The sequence below is a fragment of the Myotis nattereri genome (assembly GCF_964212035.1).
Source record: "Myotis nattereri genome assembly, chromosome: 13".
In the NCBI taxonomy this organism is placed as follows: Eukaryota; Metazoa; Chordata; class Mammalia; order Chiroptera; family Vespertilionidae; genus Myotis; species Myotis nattereri.
Genome location: NC_138088.1, coordinates 59325793 through 59345412, shown reverse-complemented (window position 1 = coordinate 59345412; position 19620 = coordinate 59325793). Strand labels below are relative to the sequence as shown.

Here is a 19620-nt window from a genome sequence, read left to right as displayed (position 1 = left end):
CGCTGATGAATTCATAACAGCCATGGCTCTCCTGCCACCATTCAGAACCCCTCATCTTAGAGGAAAATGCACTCTGAGCTTTAAGTTGGTGAGAGTGTGTAGACCTGACAGCCCAGGTGTGTTGGTGAGAAAGTGTCTTCAGAATTCCAAAACGCAACATGGGCACGCCCTCTGCCTCCTGCCCCTGCGGCAGGGGCGCCCTCCCCCTCGCCACCTGCGGGGCTGCCCTGTAGGAGCCCTAAGGCTGGGGCAGGACGGGGGTGAACACAGGGCGAGACCGGGAGCCCTGACTTCACGGTGGGGCTGGAGGTGACGTGAGCCTGGGGCAGCGAGTCCAGGGTGCCTCCCCAAGGCCGAAGGACCAGGGTGAAGGGGCCTCTGGAGGGAGGTGCCGATGGGATTCCTGGAACTTTCCATGTTCTAGTTGTTAACTTTGCCGTGGACTTGGGAAGACCCAAAGGGGAAGCCTGCTTTTGACACTCAAATAAGATCATAAAAAACTATCAAACCATCCAGTTAGAACCCCGGGTTCTGAGGAGTCTTCATTCTAGGCCGAGGTCGGCAAACTGCGGCTCGCGAGCCACATGCGGCTCTTTGGCCCCTTGAGTGTGGCTCTTCCACAAAATACCACGTGCGGGCGCGCACGTACAGTGAGATTGAAACTTGGTGGCCCATGCGCAGAAGTCGGTATTTTGTGGAGGAGCCACACTCAAGGGGCCAAAGAGCCTCATGTGGCTCGTGAGCCGCACTTTGCCGACCACTGTTCTAGGCGATCTGACCAATAGCTACAAGGCCTGCAGGATGACCTGGGAGCCGTGCAAATAATGTCAATGAGAAATACTTTTGTGCTTCGTTTTTGGAACTGAACAAGGTGCCTCCCTGCCTTTAAGTCCTTGCTTCACTTTACCTGGATCAACGGGCAAAGAAACGGTCCGTTTAGGAGCCTTAATCCACTTCCTCAGTAACACCCACCTGTTCCCACACGCGATGGAGCAGGCCGATCCCGTACTGGCCAACAGGCATCTCCTGGGACCCGCGCATTTGAGGACGGAGCGTCATTGCCCTGGTTTACAATCCACTCTAAGGCCGCATGCGTGTTCTAAAGGGACTCCCCGTCTCTACAGTTAGCACTGAGGTGTCATCCAAGCGCCACCGCCAGCGCCACCGCCGTGAGGGGCGCTTGGCGACCCTGGGGGCCTGCCGCCTCCTCTCCTCCTCAGCTCCTGGTCATACACCCTGGAGCTCAGCTGAACCAGAAAGAGGAGGTCCCACCCCCACCTCCCTGCGCTAAGGTCACAGGAGGGAGGCAGGGTGAGGACGGGGAGAAGGTAGGGTCCCCTCCTGGGGGGCTTTGCTGGATCTGAAATGTGACTGTGTCCCATTTATTCTGACTGTGTCCCATTCATTCTGACTGTGTTCCATTTATTCTGACTGTGTTCCATTCATTCTGACTGTGTTCCATTTATTCTGACTGTGTTCCATTCATTCTGACTGTGTTCCATTTATTCTGACTGTGTTCCATTCATTCTGACTGTGTTCCATTTATTCTGACTGTGTTCCATTCATTCTGACTGTGTCCCATTTATTCTGACTGTGTTCCATTCATTCTGACTGTGTCCCATTCATTCTGACTGTGTTCCATTCATTCTGACTGTGTCCCATTCATTCTGACTGTGTTCCATTCATTCTGCTATGACCAGGCCCTGGCAGATTGACACCTCAGTAGCCAATCATCATAAAGAAAACCTTCCAACAGGTAGGACTGGGCCATTCATGAGGGGATGGGGGGCAGGGGGGCGATACCCAGAGGGTATGGGGGAGGGAGAGGAGGGTTTCTTAGACCAAGTCTCCCTACGTGACATGACCACAAACAGCAAAGAGGGCCGCGTAGGAAATGGGTGTGTGAGGAGCAAAAAGGTGTCAGTCCAATCAGGAGTGCAACAGGTGTGAACTATCCGTCCCCTTTTATATGTTTTTTAGTCTTTATTTTATTTTATACTTTGTGTATTTATAATAAAGTGAAAACTGTTGTCAGAAACACTGTTATTAGAAACACTAAGAACATTCATTACAAGGACATTTTATATAATTGTAAGCACCTTTCAGCTGTTTAGCCGACGTGTAGCAACATTCGTGCATTTGGCGTTTATTTAAACATTTTTACGTGTTTACATTAGACTTTGTTCTAGAGAACATTCATTTTTATTCTCCGGGACGGTTGGAACTGACACTTCCTCCACTTCTCACCCACGTGGACTTTCACAATCACAAAGCCTTCCTCACTGAGGACTTTCCCTGGACGGTTACTGTTTCTGAGAGCAAACCATAGCCTGGGGGCTCTGTCGAGGGGCCAGATGCTAACAAAACCTGACTCCCGGTTCCATCTGGCTTTCAGATGATGGGGACACACTGAAGCCTGCTCGGTGCCAATCGGAACCCCAGGCGGCAGCGGGAGCCCTGTCTGCTCTGGCAGCCCTGGGCCCGGCTCCCGTCAATAGTTTCCTGGCTGCCGAAGCCAAAGAATTCCAATTGATTCGGTGGAACACGTTCTGGTTTCCAAACTGGAAGTTCACATGAGAACGCCCGCGAGGCAACTATTCCCAATCCACGCTGCGCGCGACCGTGTTTCCTGTGGCACAGACCTGGAGGCCACGCGTCCCGTGGCCTGTGCTGCCGGGGAGGACGGGAGTTTCAGCTCCCGGAGAAGGCACCCCAGGAGGAACCGGGTCCTCCTAATCCGCCCCCTTGTCTGACCCAACTGCCGGGACGAATTCTCCGCGCGCAGAGAGCCGCCTTGAGGGCCCACACGCCTCCAGCCGTCACGGGAGCACGTGTCTGGCACGGGCTGCGAGCCCACAGCCGTCTGTCTACCCGATACTTCGAACCGGGTTTCTCTCTGTAACGCATGTTCACATATGGACGTGAGACCCAGGAGCTGTGCACTCTCTGATAATGACCCGCGGACACCCCGAGGCCTGCACCCCCCGGCCCGGGCCCATGGCTGGCTAATGCGAGCGCGCTCAGGCAGAGCATCTGTCTCGGGGCGCGCCGTCCTGGGGGACAGGAGCCACCCGGACTCCCACTAAACAGCCGCGTGTTCTTACAGAGGAAGCGCCCCTCGGAAGCCCCGACCTCAGGGTGAAGCCGTCAGGATGGCGGGCAGATGCTGATGAACTCTGAGAGTCCGAGCATCCGTGCCCTCGGAAACCTCTTGGAGATGAGACTGACCCAGGCCTCTGCCGACATGTGTGCCGGCGCCGTCACACGCGGGGAAAGGGGCAGGGTCCTCCACACGGCCTCCCCTCAGCCTCTTTTCTAGGCGAAAACTGGACATTTCTGAAAGATCGATATTGTGATTTCAGTGTCAAAAGCCACATCTATCGATTTCCTCTTTTCCATCCCTCCCGCTTCCCCCACCACCAGCTCGCCCGCAGACAGCCTGGGCGAGAGCAGGCAACGCGGGGAGAGGGGACAGCAGCTCGGAGGGCGTCCCCGCTGGCGCGGCCCCTCGCGACTCTCCCTGAGTGTCCGTGAGACTGTTTTCCGTGAGGCGGGCTGGGTGGGGAGCAGAGCAAGGCTCTCATCCACTTTCTGTGGAAATAATACAATTTATGTTTCCTAACTTGATGGAATCAGCATAAATCAGAGCCACATGGAGAGAGACTCCTCCCAAACGCATGAACACACACATGCACTCAGTCACACACATGCACACACGCATGCATGCACTCACTCAACCCACACACACGCTCACATGTGCACACACATTCACACATATGCATGCACACACCCACACGTGTGAGTACATGCGCACACTCACATGCATGCACACACATGCACTCAGTCACACACATGCACACATGCATGCATGCACTCACTCAACCCCCACACACTCACATGTGCACACACATTCACACACGCTCACACACATGCATGTGCACACCCACATGTGTGTGAGTATATGCACATACATGTGCGCGCGCGCATACACACACTCACACACAGACATGTGTACGTGCATACATGCACTTGTATGCTCACTCACATGTGTGTACATGCATATATACACACATACACACTCACACATATACACTCACACACATGAGGCTCTAGAGCAGCGGTTCTCAACCTTGGCTGCACATTAGAATCACCTGGGAATCTTTTAAAAATCCTGATTTCTGGGCCTCATCCTGATGAGGGGGTGGGGGGAGTAAGCTGCGGGTGTGGGGGGTAAGCCTCCGGGAAGCCACATGCCCCCCCAGCGTTCACAGCCCTGGCAGCTGGCAGAGGGCAGCGCAGACCCAGGCCTTCGCCTGGCCACAGTCACCTCAGCTCAGAGCCACCGTGGTCTGAGGCCCCCCCTGTGCCCTCTCCCCTTAACCTGCCTGGGCCCCCTCCCCCCACCTCCCTGTGGCGCACCCACACCACTGGCTTAAGTTAGAGGAAGCTGGGCTTGGGAGGCAGGCACTGACCCAACTTTCGGGAGGTTGGGCTGTGTGAGAGGCGCCCTGAGGCCCAGGCCCCACGTTCTCAGCACAAAGACGGCGCCAGGCCACCAGCACCGGCCCTGCACCCCGTCCCCGCCGCTTCAGACTTCCAGCTCTGCCCTCTGCTGGCCCCGCCCCAATCAATGGGGTGTCCAGTCCCCCCTGGAGAGCTGCGGAAGGTTCTCAGAGTCCCTCTCCGCGCTGCGGCTCCTCCTGGGAGCTGGCCACCCGCAGCTGGCGTCCGGGGAGAGGGGCTGCGTCACTCTGAGCCCCGCACAGCTCGGCACCTGGGACCTCCCACAGGCTAAGCGAAGGTGCCGATGAGCATGACAGAGGGAACCAGGTCTGGAAACTGTCGAGTGACAGGCACGGAAATGCTCCCTGGTTGACGGTGCGGGTCCCGGGTCACAGGGCAAAGGGCCAACCTCCTGACTAACATGGCGTCCACCTGGGCACTGACCTCCCAGCATCCTCTCCTCCACCGAGAGGCCTGAGCCCGAGGCTGCAGGTGACATCTCCACACCCTCCACCTCCGATCCAGCACCCGGGGTCCGGGGGCCTTGGGACTCACCCCAAGGAGTGGACCATGAAAAGCACCCACAGGTCAGTGGAGGCCTCTGCGCCCTCCCTTCTGTCCCTGTGACTTGGCCCCTCCCCTGACTTTAGGCCAAAGGTCACTGAGTGGGTATGGGATCTTTACTGAAGGAACCCAGCCTCCACCCTCCATCACCACCAGTGCCCTTCCCAGGGTCGGACCCCCAGCTGGCTGGACGGGAGACGCTCTATGGCGTAACATGAGGTCAAGCGGGGAACGGGTATTCCCGCTCAGTCCCTAACAAGTCTTTAATGAGGACCAAGTCTGTTTGGTACCACACGCCTACAGTATCCCAGCCACTGGCCGACACCCTTGAGGGCGCAGGTCTCTGGAGCAGGGACGTCCTCACAGGCCTTCTGCATGTCACACACTGGGGATCAAGCCCGCAACCTGGGCCTGTGCCCTGACCAGGAATCGAACCCAGGCCTCCTGGTTCACAGGTAGATGCTCAACACTGAGCCCCGCCGCTCGGCCTGACTTCCTCTCTAAATAAGCGTGTATGTGACTTAAAGGACATTTTAAAATAAACGAAGAAAAAGTGCTACTGAAGTAAATAGCAGCACAGGGGATATGCACAGATCATGACGTCATGATGTCCTCACCACGGAACTGGGACGCTGGCGGAGCGTGGCCTGCCCAGACCCCCGCGGGCCGACGCCACGCTGAGCTGCACTATGTGAGGGGCTCGATGGATCAGCAGAGATAAGATCCTGATTCAGGGTGGGGGGCCACGTGAGGTATGAATCTGAATTCCAGACAAGCTCCCGTAGGTGATTCCGTTGCCGGCCATCTGGTCGACCCACGGTCTCAGCCAGCCTGGCGTTTGAACAACAGTCCCTGACCGCACCCTAAAATCAAGGCACAAAGGTTGCTCTTGCTGGGGGCACGTCCCTTTTTGGTGATTTGTCCAGGATCAAAGGACGATGTTCCGGGCGAGGCCTGCTGGAGGGATGAGGAGACACTCGGGGCAGGCCCAGCCACGCACCAACAGCCCGTGGACCCCCAGACACAGCGGGCAGTCTCGCTGAGGCCAGAACTTCCGGACGTGAGTCCCTGCCTCGCAGACTTGGGGACGAAAGAAATGTTTTACTGTCTGAGCCACTGACTCTAGGCCTAATTTATCACGCAGGCTTGTTTTGTCAGTAAACAGCTGATGTAAGACCATGTTACTCTCTTCCTAAAGATGTGAAAACTCCTAATGAGAAGACAGGAAATGAGATTCAGCAGCATATTAAATAATGGCACACAACTTGCCAGAGTTGGCCGGGTCCCGACAATGGAAAGATGCTTTCATACCGGGCAATAAATCCATCACTGACTAATAATTATACCAATGGCAGGGAACAATTACGCCAGGAGGTCAAAGGGTGCAGAGAGAGAGAAACAGGAAAGTCATGGAGCGCTAGTTAGTGCCTCAAAGACAGTTAATAAAATTCCATATCCAGGGTGGATTAAAAAAAAATTCCTACATCAGAGCTAGCGACAGATTCGTCCTTAAAATAACGAACTTGCGCCTTCAACCCGCAGTCGATATCCTAGTCAGTGGTGAGGCTCCGGGGCCTTCACAGCAAAGGCCGCGCATCAAAGGGTTGCTTGCTCCTTGCACGGTTTCCAAACGGTTCTTTGTGCTCGAGAGGCAGCGAGGAAGCAATGGCAGGGCATGCGGAGAAGTCAGTGTTAGGAGAGAGAAATCACGGAGTGGTGACGTGATTAATTGCCTGGGGAACCCAAGAAAATCAACCGCACATCTACTCAAAACAGCAGGGTACTTTTTATAAGCAGGCAGGTCCCGGAATGCATGTAAATAAATCAGTACAGGAAAATAATATTACTGAAATAAAACTGGATCCCATTTATAATGACAAGAACAATAACTAGGAAAAGAACGCCTAAAGATGCAGGTAGGAACCGAATAACGCTGCTGTTCAGCCCACATGATGGCTCACCACAGATTGGTGCCATAATATATCAAGAGCTCTCACAAATCACTAAGAGAAGACACATCCTCAATTACAAAGTGACCCAAGGATGGGAACTGACAATTCAAAACAGCGTCACAAAGTGTTGATAAACGTAAGGAAGACAAACTCAACTGCAGTAGGAACTATTGAAAGAGGCTCTCCTTCTCTCAACTCCTCCACCCCACACTCCCCCGCCCGCCCCCCCCTTGTTTCTGGGGGCAGGAGCTGGTCCCTGGCCTCCCCTCCCACCCACCTCCCCCGGGGGCACGGAGGAGGGACCAGGCATGTGGCTCAGTTTCCTCTGGGCCCTCCTTCTCCTCTTGGGCCTGTCTGCGGACAGTGCCTTCCTCCTGGCCTCCCTCTGCCAGACGTCAAGGGCAGCGACCCCTGAGGCAGGATCCCATACGATCCAGCAAGACTGATGCCTCTCACGTGTGCGTCACCCGGCAAGCACACTCGGCCACAGACCGAACGTCTCCCATCGGCTTTCCAGTAGTGACTGGTCTTTGCATCTCCCGAGTAATCAATTAGCTCTAAATAAGTGTGTATTTAAGAGGCAAAGAGAGGTGTTACTTAGTAGATGCCAAAAACCCCAACAATAAATTCGTTCTGTGAATTAAAAGGTCTTTGCCTAGAAACCTGGCAGAGGCGACATGACGATGATTGACAACCATAACGCCACTGGCGGGCGTCGCAGGGACTTTCGAAAAGCAGGCGGAGGAGCATGGAGGACGCAGCTTCCGGGAGGCAGAGCGCAGCCAGGGCTGACCCAGAGGGGCTGACTCCCTCCGGAGCGTGCCTGCGACCTCGGGGAGCCCTGGCCACACTCACGGAGCTTTCTCCCAGGTTCTGAAGTTCACACGGGAAAGAGGGCACAGGGAGGGTGTGAAGACTGTGTGAGCGCTCTGGCCCCACTGGATGTGAGAACGGCCGAGCGGCAGTCGGTAACGCGCAGGGCTGGCGTCCGGAGAGGCAGCCGACAGGAGCGAATGAAAAGGCCATCAGACCAAATATGTCCGCCAAGTTAGGATCCGACCAAGGTCGCGTGTCAGCTCAACTGCAATGAATAGTGCTCACCACTGGGGAGCCGGCTGTAACGGTTCCTAGTTCTCACTCGCTCACAAAATAACTGCCAGGGGGACCCAGGACTTCCACGTAAGAAAAGCCAAACCATGGAGCTGGCGGACACAGCGCCATGCTGACCGCACGGAGCCGGGCTGGGCTCCCAGCAGGACCAGGCTCCTTCCTCCGACTCCCAGGAGAGCGGCGACAAGTTCAAGATCTGCAGTCTAAACCCCCGGCAGCCACTGAAAAGGACCCTGATCGAATTAAGAAACGGAGCCTCAGAAACGGAATGCTAAAACCACCCCACCAGAAGGGAAACAGGAAGGGAAGAAAAAAGAAGCAGAAGTGCACGGGGCCGATATAAAAGAATCAGCAAGATAATGGACTCGACTCCCCCGAGCAGTAATTAGATTAGATGTAATTGGATTAAATGTCCTGTTTTGAAGGCAGATGCCCTCAGAATGGATTAAAACGCAAGGTCAGCTGGTTACTGTTGACAAGACATGCACTTCAAACATCAATACATAGATTGAAAGTAAAAATAATAATAAGAAGAAGAATGGAAAAAGATACTCTGTGCCTGTGTTCCTACGCTGCGCATGAGAAAGTGGCCGTGGCTATGTTAGCATCAGTCAAAGCAGACACAGAGAGAAGAATTACTGCTTCAGGGAAAGAGGAAATGTTATCATGACAAAGGGTGGACAGAACAATCCTAGATGTGTATAAGCCTAATAAGAGTTTCAAAATTCATAAGAAAATGATAGAAATAAAAGGAGAAACAGATACTTGGGCCACTCGAATTCAAGGCCATCTACTGGTATCCTAGTAATTGACAGAAATCGTAAGCAAAGCCTCGGTAAGTCTACGGAAGAGGTGCTCGCACCACCAGACAGCTATGCCGTCGGTGGAGGGGACCCAGCTACCAACGGCAGGAGACGCATTCCTTTCAGCGGCCCGTCAACAGCCACCGACAGGTGATCAGCTGGGGTATGAGACCTGTCCCAACAGACATGAAGATGAAAATCCTAGAATCTGTGCTTTGAGAACAAAGAGTAATCTTTAGAAACCCTCAGCTATGTGGGAGGTAGGCCATGGATTCTAAAACCCCCGAGTCAGAGAAAATCATTACAAGAGAAGTTCTGAAATGTTTTGAGCTGAAATATAAGGAGGACACAGCCTATAAGACTGTGTAACATGCAGTGAAGAGTGTGAATGAGGGTTGTTATATTTCCAAATGGTTAAGCGGGAATGGAAAGAGGTTCTAAATCAGTAACCTGATTTAGTAAGGATCCTCCATAAGAGGCTACAAGAGGAGTCAATCGAAGACACAGTGGCGGGAAAGGAACTCTGAAGGCGAGAGAAAGGAAGAGAGGAAATCTGTGAGACCCACGTTGTTGGCAACATTGATATCATGCTTCATTCTTAGCCAGATGGAAGGAAAAGCGAGGGAAAGATGATTCACCAATTCCAGGAATTAAGGCGAGGGTGATCATTATAGAGGACACAGGCATTAAAATTATAAGAGAATGTGAAGAAAATTATTCCAACAAACTCGCTACCTCAGATGACATGGGCATGTTCTTTGAAAGACCCAAATGACCAAAGCTGGCACAAGAATGAAACCTATCTGTATGGCCTTGTGTTTGATAAAGACACTGAATTCATGATTAACCTCTTCCTCCAACACACACATGCACACATGTGTACACCCCTCTCCAGTCCACATGGCCACACTGATGAACTCTACCAGACACTTAAGAGAGAAATCATAGCCATCTTACTCTAACTCTTTCACAAACTACAGGAGGAATGTAACCCTTCTAATTCTGAGGCCTCAGTAACTCTGATGAGGATATAACAAGAAGAATATTACAAACCAATATATCTTATCAACTTAGACATAATCCTCCATAAAATATTAGGAAATCAAACCCAGTACTATTCTCTCTCTCTCTCTCTCTCTCTCTCTCTCTCTCACACACACACACACACACACACACAGATTTGATCCTTGAACACCACAACACAGGTTTGAATAACGCGGGCCCACTTAGAGGCAGGTTTTTTCAATAAACACTATGAATGTATTTTCTGTTATGATTTTAATACTGTTTTTTTTTCTCCAGCTAGCATTGTAAGAATACAGTCTTAAATACATATCATACACAAAATATGTGCTAATCGACTATTTATGTTATTGGTAAGCTTCCAGTCAGGAGTAGGCTATTCTTAGCAGTTAAATTTGGGGGGAGTCACAGTAATAAGCGGACTTTTGAATGCGTGCAGGGAGCGGGTGGGGGGTCAGCACCCCTAACCCCAAGTTGTTCTGCTGGATGTAAACAGGAAAAGAATGGCATGCTAATCTGTGGGCCTCACTAGTCCATATCCCAGAATCGTACCTAATTAGGCCACCCGGCTCTTATTTATATGAACACCCTTCAGCAACACTCACTTCCCGTTTCCTTTCATAACCCACTTCTCAGTGTTGGGCTCTGGGCTTCATTGTCATGCTCTTTCTACAGCGGGTTGATGGTAAACCACCGATAGAGAAATGTGTTCTAAAAATAAATAGGGCACAGGCTGAAAAAAACGTGCTTTTAAAATATTGTGAGTTTGCCTGGCTGGCATGGCTCAGTGGTTGAGCATCCTATGAACCAGGAGGTCACAGTTCAATTCCTGGTCAGGGCACAGGCCCGGGTTGCAGGCTCGATCCCCAGTGGGGGCGTGCAGGAGGCAGCTGATCCATGATCCTCTCTCACCATTGATGTTTTTCTCTCTCTCTCCCTCTCCCTTCCCCTCTGAAAACATCTTTTAAAAAAAATAAAAGCAAAACCAGGCTCTCAGATGCTACTCAGAGTCACGTGACCTCTGATCTCATGGGAAACATATGTCCTCTCCCGCCTTAATGACAAATAGAGCTAAACACAAGCCCAGGACTCGCTCTCCTGGCCCAGCTGCAGGCGGAGCCCGCCTCGCCCGCCGGGAAGAGTGGCAGGTCCGTCCACAGGTCCGGACGGCTCGCCTGCCCTGACCGGGAGGCCAGAGCTTCCAGAAGCAGGTGGACAGACAGACGGAGGTTCCGAGCTACCCCCGGGACTGCACTGTTTCCGCAGCTGCCTGGAAGCAAGCTCTCGCCGTGGCCTTGGAGTGACACAGACGCTGATGGGTAAAGAAAGTTCCTCTCTCCATCCCGCGTGCTGGCGGGAGGCCCGGGAGGCTGGGTGGGAGTCAGGCGCGGGGAGGCAGGATGAGTGGGGGCCTGTCGGGGAGCGTGGGGCTCTGTGTGAACATGTCTATTGGTGAATAGGTTACTTGAACTGCATCACCACTCAGTTTAACACCAAACGAACTCACACTCTCGGGTTCCAGACGTGGTGACTCTCTGCAGGCGGGGCACTGGTTACAGAGGGCTGGTCAGGGCGGGGCTGGGACCTGGGACCCGCCCTCGGGGGCCTAGAGAGGGCCCAGCGTTGGCCAGGAGAAGGTACTCATCCCTGAGGCCTGGCCCCTCCTCGGGGGCGGGGAGGGCTGTGGCAGGGCCACGGGCCAGGTCCTTCCAGGAGGGCGGGAGGAGACGGTGCTGCAAAGGTCTCAGGACAGCCCTGCCCCAAGCTCCCAGTGAGCCGTGTCAGTGACCTGCGCTGGTAGGAAAACTGCAGTGTTTGTTTTATGTCAGAGAGAAAGGGAGAGGGAGAGAGAGAGGAACATCAATGATGAGAGAGAATCACGGATCGGCTGCCTCCTGCATGCTCCACACAGGGGATCGAGCCCGCAACCCCGGCCTGTGCCCTGACCAGGAATCGAACCGTGACCTCCTGGTTCATAGGTTGATGCTTAACCACTGAGCCACGCCGGCTGGGCTAAAAACTTTAGGTTTAATAAACTATTAAAAGAAACACCTGTAAAGAAACAACTACTAAAAATGCGCAGAGCCGAAACCGGTTTGGCTCAGTGGATAGAGCGTCAGCCTGCAGACTGAAAGGTCCCAGGTTCGATTCCGGTCAAGGGCATGTACCTTGGTTGCAGGCACATCCCCAGTAGGAGATGTGCAGGAGGCGGCTGATCGATGTTTCTCTCTCTCATTGATGTTTCTAACTCTCTATCTCTCTCCCTTCCTCTCTGTAAAAAATCAATAAAATATATTTTTTTTAAAAAATGCGCAGAAACAATTTCCTAAAACATTCTGTCTAGAGCAGCGGTTCTCAACCTGTGGGTTGCGACCCCTTTGGGGGTTGAACGACCCTTTTACAGGGGTCGCCTAAGACCATCGGAAAACATATATAATTACTTATTGTTTTTGTGATTCATCACTATGCTTTAATTATGTTCAATTTGTAACAATGAAAATACATCCTGCATATCAGATATTTACATTACAATTCATAACAGTAGTAAAACTACAGTTATGAAGTAGCAACAAAAATAATTTTATGGTTGGGGGTCCCCACACCATGAGGAACTGTATTAAAGGGTCGCAGCATGAGGAAGGTTGAGAACCACGGGTCTAGAGGATGTCCATGTCAGTCTCTCCGTCCCAGGGAGTTGATGGTTAGGATCGCACACTCCGCGGTCCATGCGGCTCCTGGCGGGCGCACAGCCAGGGGCCGTGGGCTGGCCATTTGGCACAAAGGCGACCTCTGCTCATGCCCCTTACACCTGTCTGTCAATTACAGAGGCTGCAGGGACAGCTCCGCTTAAAGAGGAACACACTCTGATCCACAAATAAATGAATTCTCCTGCAACTGTGATGGGTTCGTTACAGCGGCATGTCCGCCAGGACGGACGCGCTTCGCTTCTCGATGCTGAAGCTACATCCCTGACAACATCTTCAGCTCCCACAGCTGCGGCATCTATCTAATTAGGTGTATGATGACTTTGAGTATTTATACAACTTTAAAAGAAAGTTTCAAAACATTAAAAATGGATGTAATTTTTGTTTCCACAAGGAAGGAATGAAAAGAGCCGAACAACCAGGGAGGGAAGGAAGATGTGTGTGTGGAGTGTGGTGCTAGAGCATGACTGACTTCCAGAGGCAGCAGGCCCACCTGCAGGTGCCAGTCATCATCATCATCATCATCCCCATCATCCCCATCATCACCATCATCCCCATCATCACCATCATCCCCATCATCCCCATCATCCCCATCATCCCCATCATCCCCATCATCACCATCTTCGCCATCATCATCATCATCGTCACCCAGTCCCTGCGGCTCAGGGATTGAGCGTTGACCCATGAAGCAAGAGGTCACCGGTTTGATTCCCGGTCAGGACACAGGCCTGGTTGGGAGCTTGATCCCCAGTAGGGGGAGTGCAGGAGGCAGCCAATGGATGTTTCTCTCTCATCAATATTTCTACCCCTCTCCTGTCCTCTCTTTCTAAAATCAATAAAAAAACATACTAAAGTGTTTAGAGAAGCATTTTGCCCATAGTAAATAATAATAATGATAATAGCACAGAATGAAGAATGAGATGATAGCAGGTAAGAGAAATCAGCTAAGCTCTGGAAGATGGAGGGGGTGGGTGAGCAGAGGAGAGACTTGGGGGCCGCGACCTGGAGGCGGGACGCTTCACGGTGAGGTGGGTGCGCAGATCGGAGAGGCCCGAGAGCAGGAGGCGCTGCTCCTCCGACGGCCGTGCAGCTGGGCCAACCCACGTCCCAGGGGGACGGAGCCCTGGGTCCTGCGAAGCCAGCACAGCGAGGCCACGGCCCCGCCACCCACAGACAGGAGGTGGGTTTTCCAGAGACACCAAGGCAGACAAGCTCTGCACTCAGGACCCCAGGCAGCTGAGAGGGAGGGAGGGGTCGTCTGTAGCCGAATGGAAAACAAAAAGAATTTAATAGAAAAATTAAATTTAAAAAAAGCAAAGCCCGCTTAAAGGGGAGACATCCACGCTGCCCCTGCGGCCGTGCTCAGCTCCCAGACCCAGAGCCGGCCTCCGAGTCCCCCGTGGAGGCTCAGGGCTGGTCTCTGGGGAAGCCGAGGCGCCTGAGAAAATGACGAGGCAGCCGCCGGGCCGGCCACACGCGGGGCGGGAAGAGCTGTGGGAGCTGAAGATGTCTCATCACTAAACACCAGCGGCCGGGAAGGAGGCACTGAAGAGAGGCAGCGTCCGCAGAAATGGAAGCACCACTGCTGTGAGGAGGAACAGGCCAGAAAAATGTTTAAAAAATAAAAATACACTCGAGAGTTCATAGAAGTCTTGCATCCACCATCAAAAACCGAGCAGAACACTAAAAAAGGGAACATTCCTAGAACAAGAAACCCCTCGGAGATGAAGCGTCTGGTCGCAGACATAAGGAACTTGAACGCAGGGCTGGATGCTGACATTAAACTGTCCCAGAAAGGAGGACACCAATACAAAGGGACGAAACACAGGGAGGAAAAGGAGAGGATGTGCCCGGGAGGCCGGGACGCGCCGCTCGCAGCAGCTTCGGAAGACACACGCGCAGGAGAGCCCACTGGGGAAATCGCACAGCCACGCACAGGGGGGCTCTGCAGCAGGAGCCTCTAACGGAAATGGCTACGGAGCTCCCAGCACCGCTCCTCACAAGAACTTAGCCAAAGCGGGTCATTAGGAAATGCACACAACCAGGATAAAAAGATGACAGGAGTTTCCAGAAAGTAAAACAGGCCACGTATACTAAGAAGACCGTCAGAGGGCCACAGGGTCCCGGGCAGCAAAGGGCACAGAGACCTGAGGAACTATTTCTTCGCCTTGGGATTTTATACCTGAACAAACTAGCAACCAAGGGTAAAATATATAACATATTTGTGCGTAGACACGCAGTCTAACCTTCTCCCCTCCTCACAGGGCCCGGCTTTAGTTGCAACAGCTAAAAATATTTACTTTTCTGTCTTCCCAGGCGGCTGGCAGTGGCCCTGTGTCCCAGGGTGGCCAAGAGATAATCCACTGCAGACGTTTCTAGACATATCCATGTTTTCCTGATAAAATACACTTGGCTGGCTCTGCTTTTGCCTCTCCTGCCCTCTTGCTTCCTGGAATGCAGACACAACGCCAAGCGCCACAGCAGCCATGGTGAGACCAAGAGGCAGTAAGCAGAAGGGCAAAGGTCAACATGGAAGCCTGGCAGCTAGACACAACAGGAAGGGCCTGGGTCCCTCACAGCGTCGCTGACCGCTGCGCCGCTCACTTCCCAACTGCGTGCTAGGTAAAGGAGAAGGAAAGAAAGCCGAGACATTGCTGTGGTCAGCTTTTCTGTTATGTGCAGGCGAGGCACGCATTCTAACAAACTCTAAAAAACAACAGCAACAAAATTACCTCCCACACGGCCTTCTTTGGAAGTTACCAGAAAATGTGACCCGCAGAAACCAGGAATAAACTCAGAAAGAGAGAGTTTTGGTGCTCACGGAACAGCTGACACAGCCCAGGAAGGGTGCGGGAGGAGTTTCCAGCGTCCTGGAAAGAAGGATAGAGACAACAGCTACACTGCTTGCCTGAAAAGCATGGGAAAGGCTAAGAGGGCTCCAGGAGAGAACATCCAGAAAAAAACAAACAATGGATAGATGATCTGATACGTTGGATAATGTTGAAAGGAATATGATAGTTCCTCCTGAGAGTGTGAAAATAGAGATGAGTACATGAGAAACAAAGCAAAACATTTAAAAACCAAAGCAATCGTTAACTCCATGAAAAACAAAAAGTTGCCGGAGGGATGAAATGGAATCACAGAACGCTGGGTGGCTCCCTGCGAGGCAGTATTTGCATCCTCGTCGTGCAAACATTGACTATTGCTTTGAAAATGATGGCAATGCCGTCTTGGAAAGGTGGGAGGAAGCGACGTGAGTGTGGCTGGGCAGAGGGAGCGGGAATGGGAAGGAAGAGGCCAGAGAGAAAAATAGAGATTAGGGCATCCACAGGTTTGGGTTTTCTTTCCCCAAAAGAAAGCCACGGAAAGCCACTGGAGAGTTAAACAGGGAGCCACGGAAAGCCACCAGAGAGTTAAACAGGGAGCCACGGAAAGCCACCGGAGAGTTAAACAGGGAGCCACGGAAAGCCACCGGAGAGTTAAACAGGGAGCCACGGAAAGCCACCGGAGAGTTAAACAGGGAGCCACGGAAAGCCACCGGAGAGTTAAACAGGGAGCCACGGAAAGCCACCGGAGAGTTAAACAGGGAGCTACGGAAAGCCACCAGAGAGTTAAACAGGGAGCCACGGAGGGCCACCGGAGAGTTAAACAGGGAGCCATGGAAAGCCACCGGAGAGTTAAACAGGGAGCTACGGAAAGCCACCAGAGAGTTAAACAGGGAGCCATGGAAAGCCACCGGAGAGTTAAACAGGGAGCCACAGAAATCCACTGGAGAGTTAAACAGGGAGCCACGGAAATCCATTGGAGAGTTAAACAGGGAGCCACAGAAAGGCACCGGAGAGTTAAACAGGGAGCCTGCATGGTCCAGCTCATGGCTGAGGATGGCTGAGGATGGCGACTTTGGCTGTGGTGATGGGAGGAGCACTGTGCAGGGATAGGTGGGGAAGGCAGCAGACCAGGGAGGGGCTGCCATGCTGGGGGTTAGAGGCTTCTGCGGAAAAGAGAGAAAGAAGACGGAATGTGTCTTGGAGGTTGGTGGCTGATGGAGAGAAAGGGACGACTTAGGGGTGCCTTTTGGGGCATTCCCATGTGGCACCTGGAGAAGGCAAGGGGGTGTTATTCCAGGGCTGGGAACCCTGGGGCAGGAAGGAATTCAGAAGCAGGGGGTTTGGGGTCCAGGGCTCTGTTTTGGCCTGTTGGGGCTGACAGCCGCTGAAGGGCACAAGCAGGCAAAGGCTCTGGGGCTCAGGGGTACAAACCCCAGGACAGACTCTGCCTTTACACGCGGTGATTCCTCCTTTTTTGTTGCCAGCACGGAGAAATGCTCCCTGTCCGTGTGGATTTTAAGCACCTCGATGCTACGCTGGGGCGCTGCTGGAGCTGAGACTCGAGATCGAGAACCCGTGGATTTAGGACTGAACATGGAGAAGGCGGGTAAAGAAACAGTAAGACCCCGGGTCATCACAGGAAGCCCGTCCAGCTGGCTTTCTGCCCGAGTCCCCCCTCTCCTAAGAAAAAGCTCCCCCCCACCTGCAGTCACAACAGAACAACAGCCCTCCCCCTCCCACGCAACGCCTCCCACTAGTGGCTTGACTGAGTGAACGTTTTCCTCTCAACACTGTCAGCCACGCTCAGTGCACTTGGTCTGCGCGTACAGAGCCCGTGCCGAGTGCAAGGCCACCCCGGGCACACTGGGATTCTGTGTCGGTTTTTAAAAAGTCCTTTCTCAAGGAACATTCACAGGGACTCATGTGTGCAAAAGTCTTTCAAAACACTGCCCAGCCCCTGATTTCATCTGCCGGCCACAGAGTTCTTCACTGAGCTGTCAGCAGTGTCCCTGCCGGCTTCCCCCTGGCTTCCCCCCAGCTTCCCCCTGGCTTCCCCCCGGCTTCCCCCCGGCTTCCTCCCGGCTTCCCCCCGGCTTCCCCCTGGCTTCCCCCCGGCTTCCTCCTGGCTTCCTCCTGCCTTCTCCCTGGCTTCCCCCTGGCTTCCCCCCGGCTTCCTCCTGGCTTCCCCCTGGCTTCCCCCTGGCTTCCCCCCGGCTTCCCCCTGCCTTCTCCCTGGCTTCCCCCCGGCTTCCCCCTGCCTTCTCCCTGGCTTCCCCCTGGCTTCCCCCTGGCTTCCCCCTGCCTTCTCCCTGGCTTCCCCCTGGCTTCCCGCAGCCCCAGCCATTCATTCTCCAGGTCTGACTTGCTGGCTGGGTTTCAGCGCGAGCTGGGGCTCTGCCGCATGACAGTGGAGGCGGCGGGGCGTGGAGGGCGCAGAGTAAAACGGACCAGAAGGTGGTAAGGGGTCGTGATGGAGGCCGGTTGTGGAGGAAGAACCGCCTGTGCACAGAACCCCAGAACCGCCGAGTGGGGGGTGGGGGGGTTGGGCACAGCCATCACTCACGGGCGGACCCACAGCGCCTCTAGTGGCCGAGAGGCGGCGGCGGCGGCGGTGGGGGAAGCCGTTACAAAGACACCTGCTGGGCGAGTGCTCTTCGTGCCCAGCGAGGACCCACAGGTGCCCCTTCCCGGGGAGAACTCGGGACCTGGGTCTATCGAACAGCTGTGGTCGCCACACTCGGCTTCCAAGCGAGCGGTGGCCTCAGGGCTCACTCGCAGCCGAGGAGCCGACCACGCGGCAGGAGGCGGAAAATTCTGCCAAAGGTTGGCCACCGCGGGCAGCTGGGAGCGACCCGATCCGGACTTAACAAGAGGAAGGAAAACTACCGAAAACAAGAGTCGATTTTTAAAAAACGGAGACCGCCGTGAGCTTCAGCAGGCCCACCTGCGGGGAAGAGGGTGCCCGACCTGTGTCCGTGGGGAGAGGGTGGGAGGGGGCCCTGTGGAGGGGCTACCCGGAGCCTGGGGTTGGGGCGCGTCACTAAGGAACCGACCGGGTAAGATGGCCCGTGAGCATCACCCCCGGCGACACGTGTACTAACCGTCAAGACCCAGACCTCAGGCAAATGACACCCGAGAGGGAGGGGAGGGGGCGCAGCCCCGCTGAGCCGTCTGGGCTACGTGCTGGGGAGGCAGCCAACTCCTCCTCTCCTCCCGGGAACTGGCACCTGGTGGTGGCGGGGCGGGGTGGGGGTGGGGATAGGGCGGGGGTCCTCTCCGTGCCCGTAGCCGGAGCCCCAGGGGCTCAGCTGTGCGCCCCGGTGCGCTCCTCGCTGGGCAGCCCCGCCCACCCGGCGCCCCCACCCCGCAGGGCCGCGCGAGGTGCCCCGGGCGAGTCCCCAGCCCGCGAGGACCCCGGGCGACGGGCGGAGAGGAGAGCGGGGACCGGCAGGGAGCCGCCTGGCTCTGCGACTTACCCCGGGCGGCGCGGGGCGCCAGCAGGGCCCCGGCCAGGGCGAGCAGCAGGGCGCGCGCGGGGGGCGCGGGCGGGGGGCGCGCGGCCATGGTCGCCGGCCTTCGGCGCAGCGGCTCTCAGTGCCCCGTGGCGAGCGCGCACCATTCCACGCGGGCGGCGAGCGGGGCCCGGGCGGCGGACCCGAGGGGTTTCGCTCTGGGGGGAGTCAGCTCCGAACCCCTCGCAGCGCCCGCGAGCTCGGCTAGGCTTTCAGATTTTAAAAAAGTTCCCCGGGTGCGCGCGCGGCGCCGGCACGAGCCGCTGACCGTTGCAGGAGCCGAGCGAGCGGTCCGCCTTGGCCCGGGGCCGGGAGGTCGCGAGGGAGCGAGCGCGAGCCTGTGCGACGGAGCCACGGCCAGCAGCCCCGTCCCATCCCCACGGAACAAATGATGGTCTCCCCGCACCGCCCGCCGGCGGCGTCCCGCGGGTCCTAGAGACCGCGCGGGGTCCCGGCCAGGTCCCGCCCCCGCCGGCGCTCGCCCACCCCCGGGGCGGCCCGGGGCAGGGCGCCTCCCGCGCCGCGCGCCCGGCGGCACAGACGTGGCCCGAGCGCGCACATCCCCGCCCCGGGATGATGTGGCCGCGGGCCCCGGCGCCCGGCTGCCAAGAGCGAGCACA

General features: G+C 55.0%; 1 protein-coding gene across 1 annotated transcript in view; it reads right to left on the bottom strand.

The window, feature by feature from the left end:
* The window catches only part of ADAM12 (ADAM metallopeptidase domain 12), a gene marked incomplete at both ends in the record, with an annotated part of 151416 nt that extends 132364 nt beyond the window's left edge, over positions 1-19052 (bottom strand). The window contains one exon of the mRNA XM_081104541.1: positions 18965-19052. Within this exon, the coding sequence (XP_080960667.1) occupies positions 18965-19052 (88 nt within the window). The remainder of the gene's footprint in view (positions 1-18964) is intronic.
* Between the last annotated feature and the right edge of the window lie 568 nt (positions 19053-19620).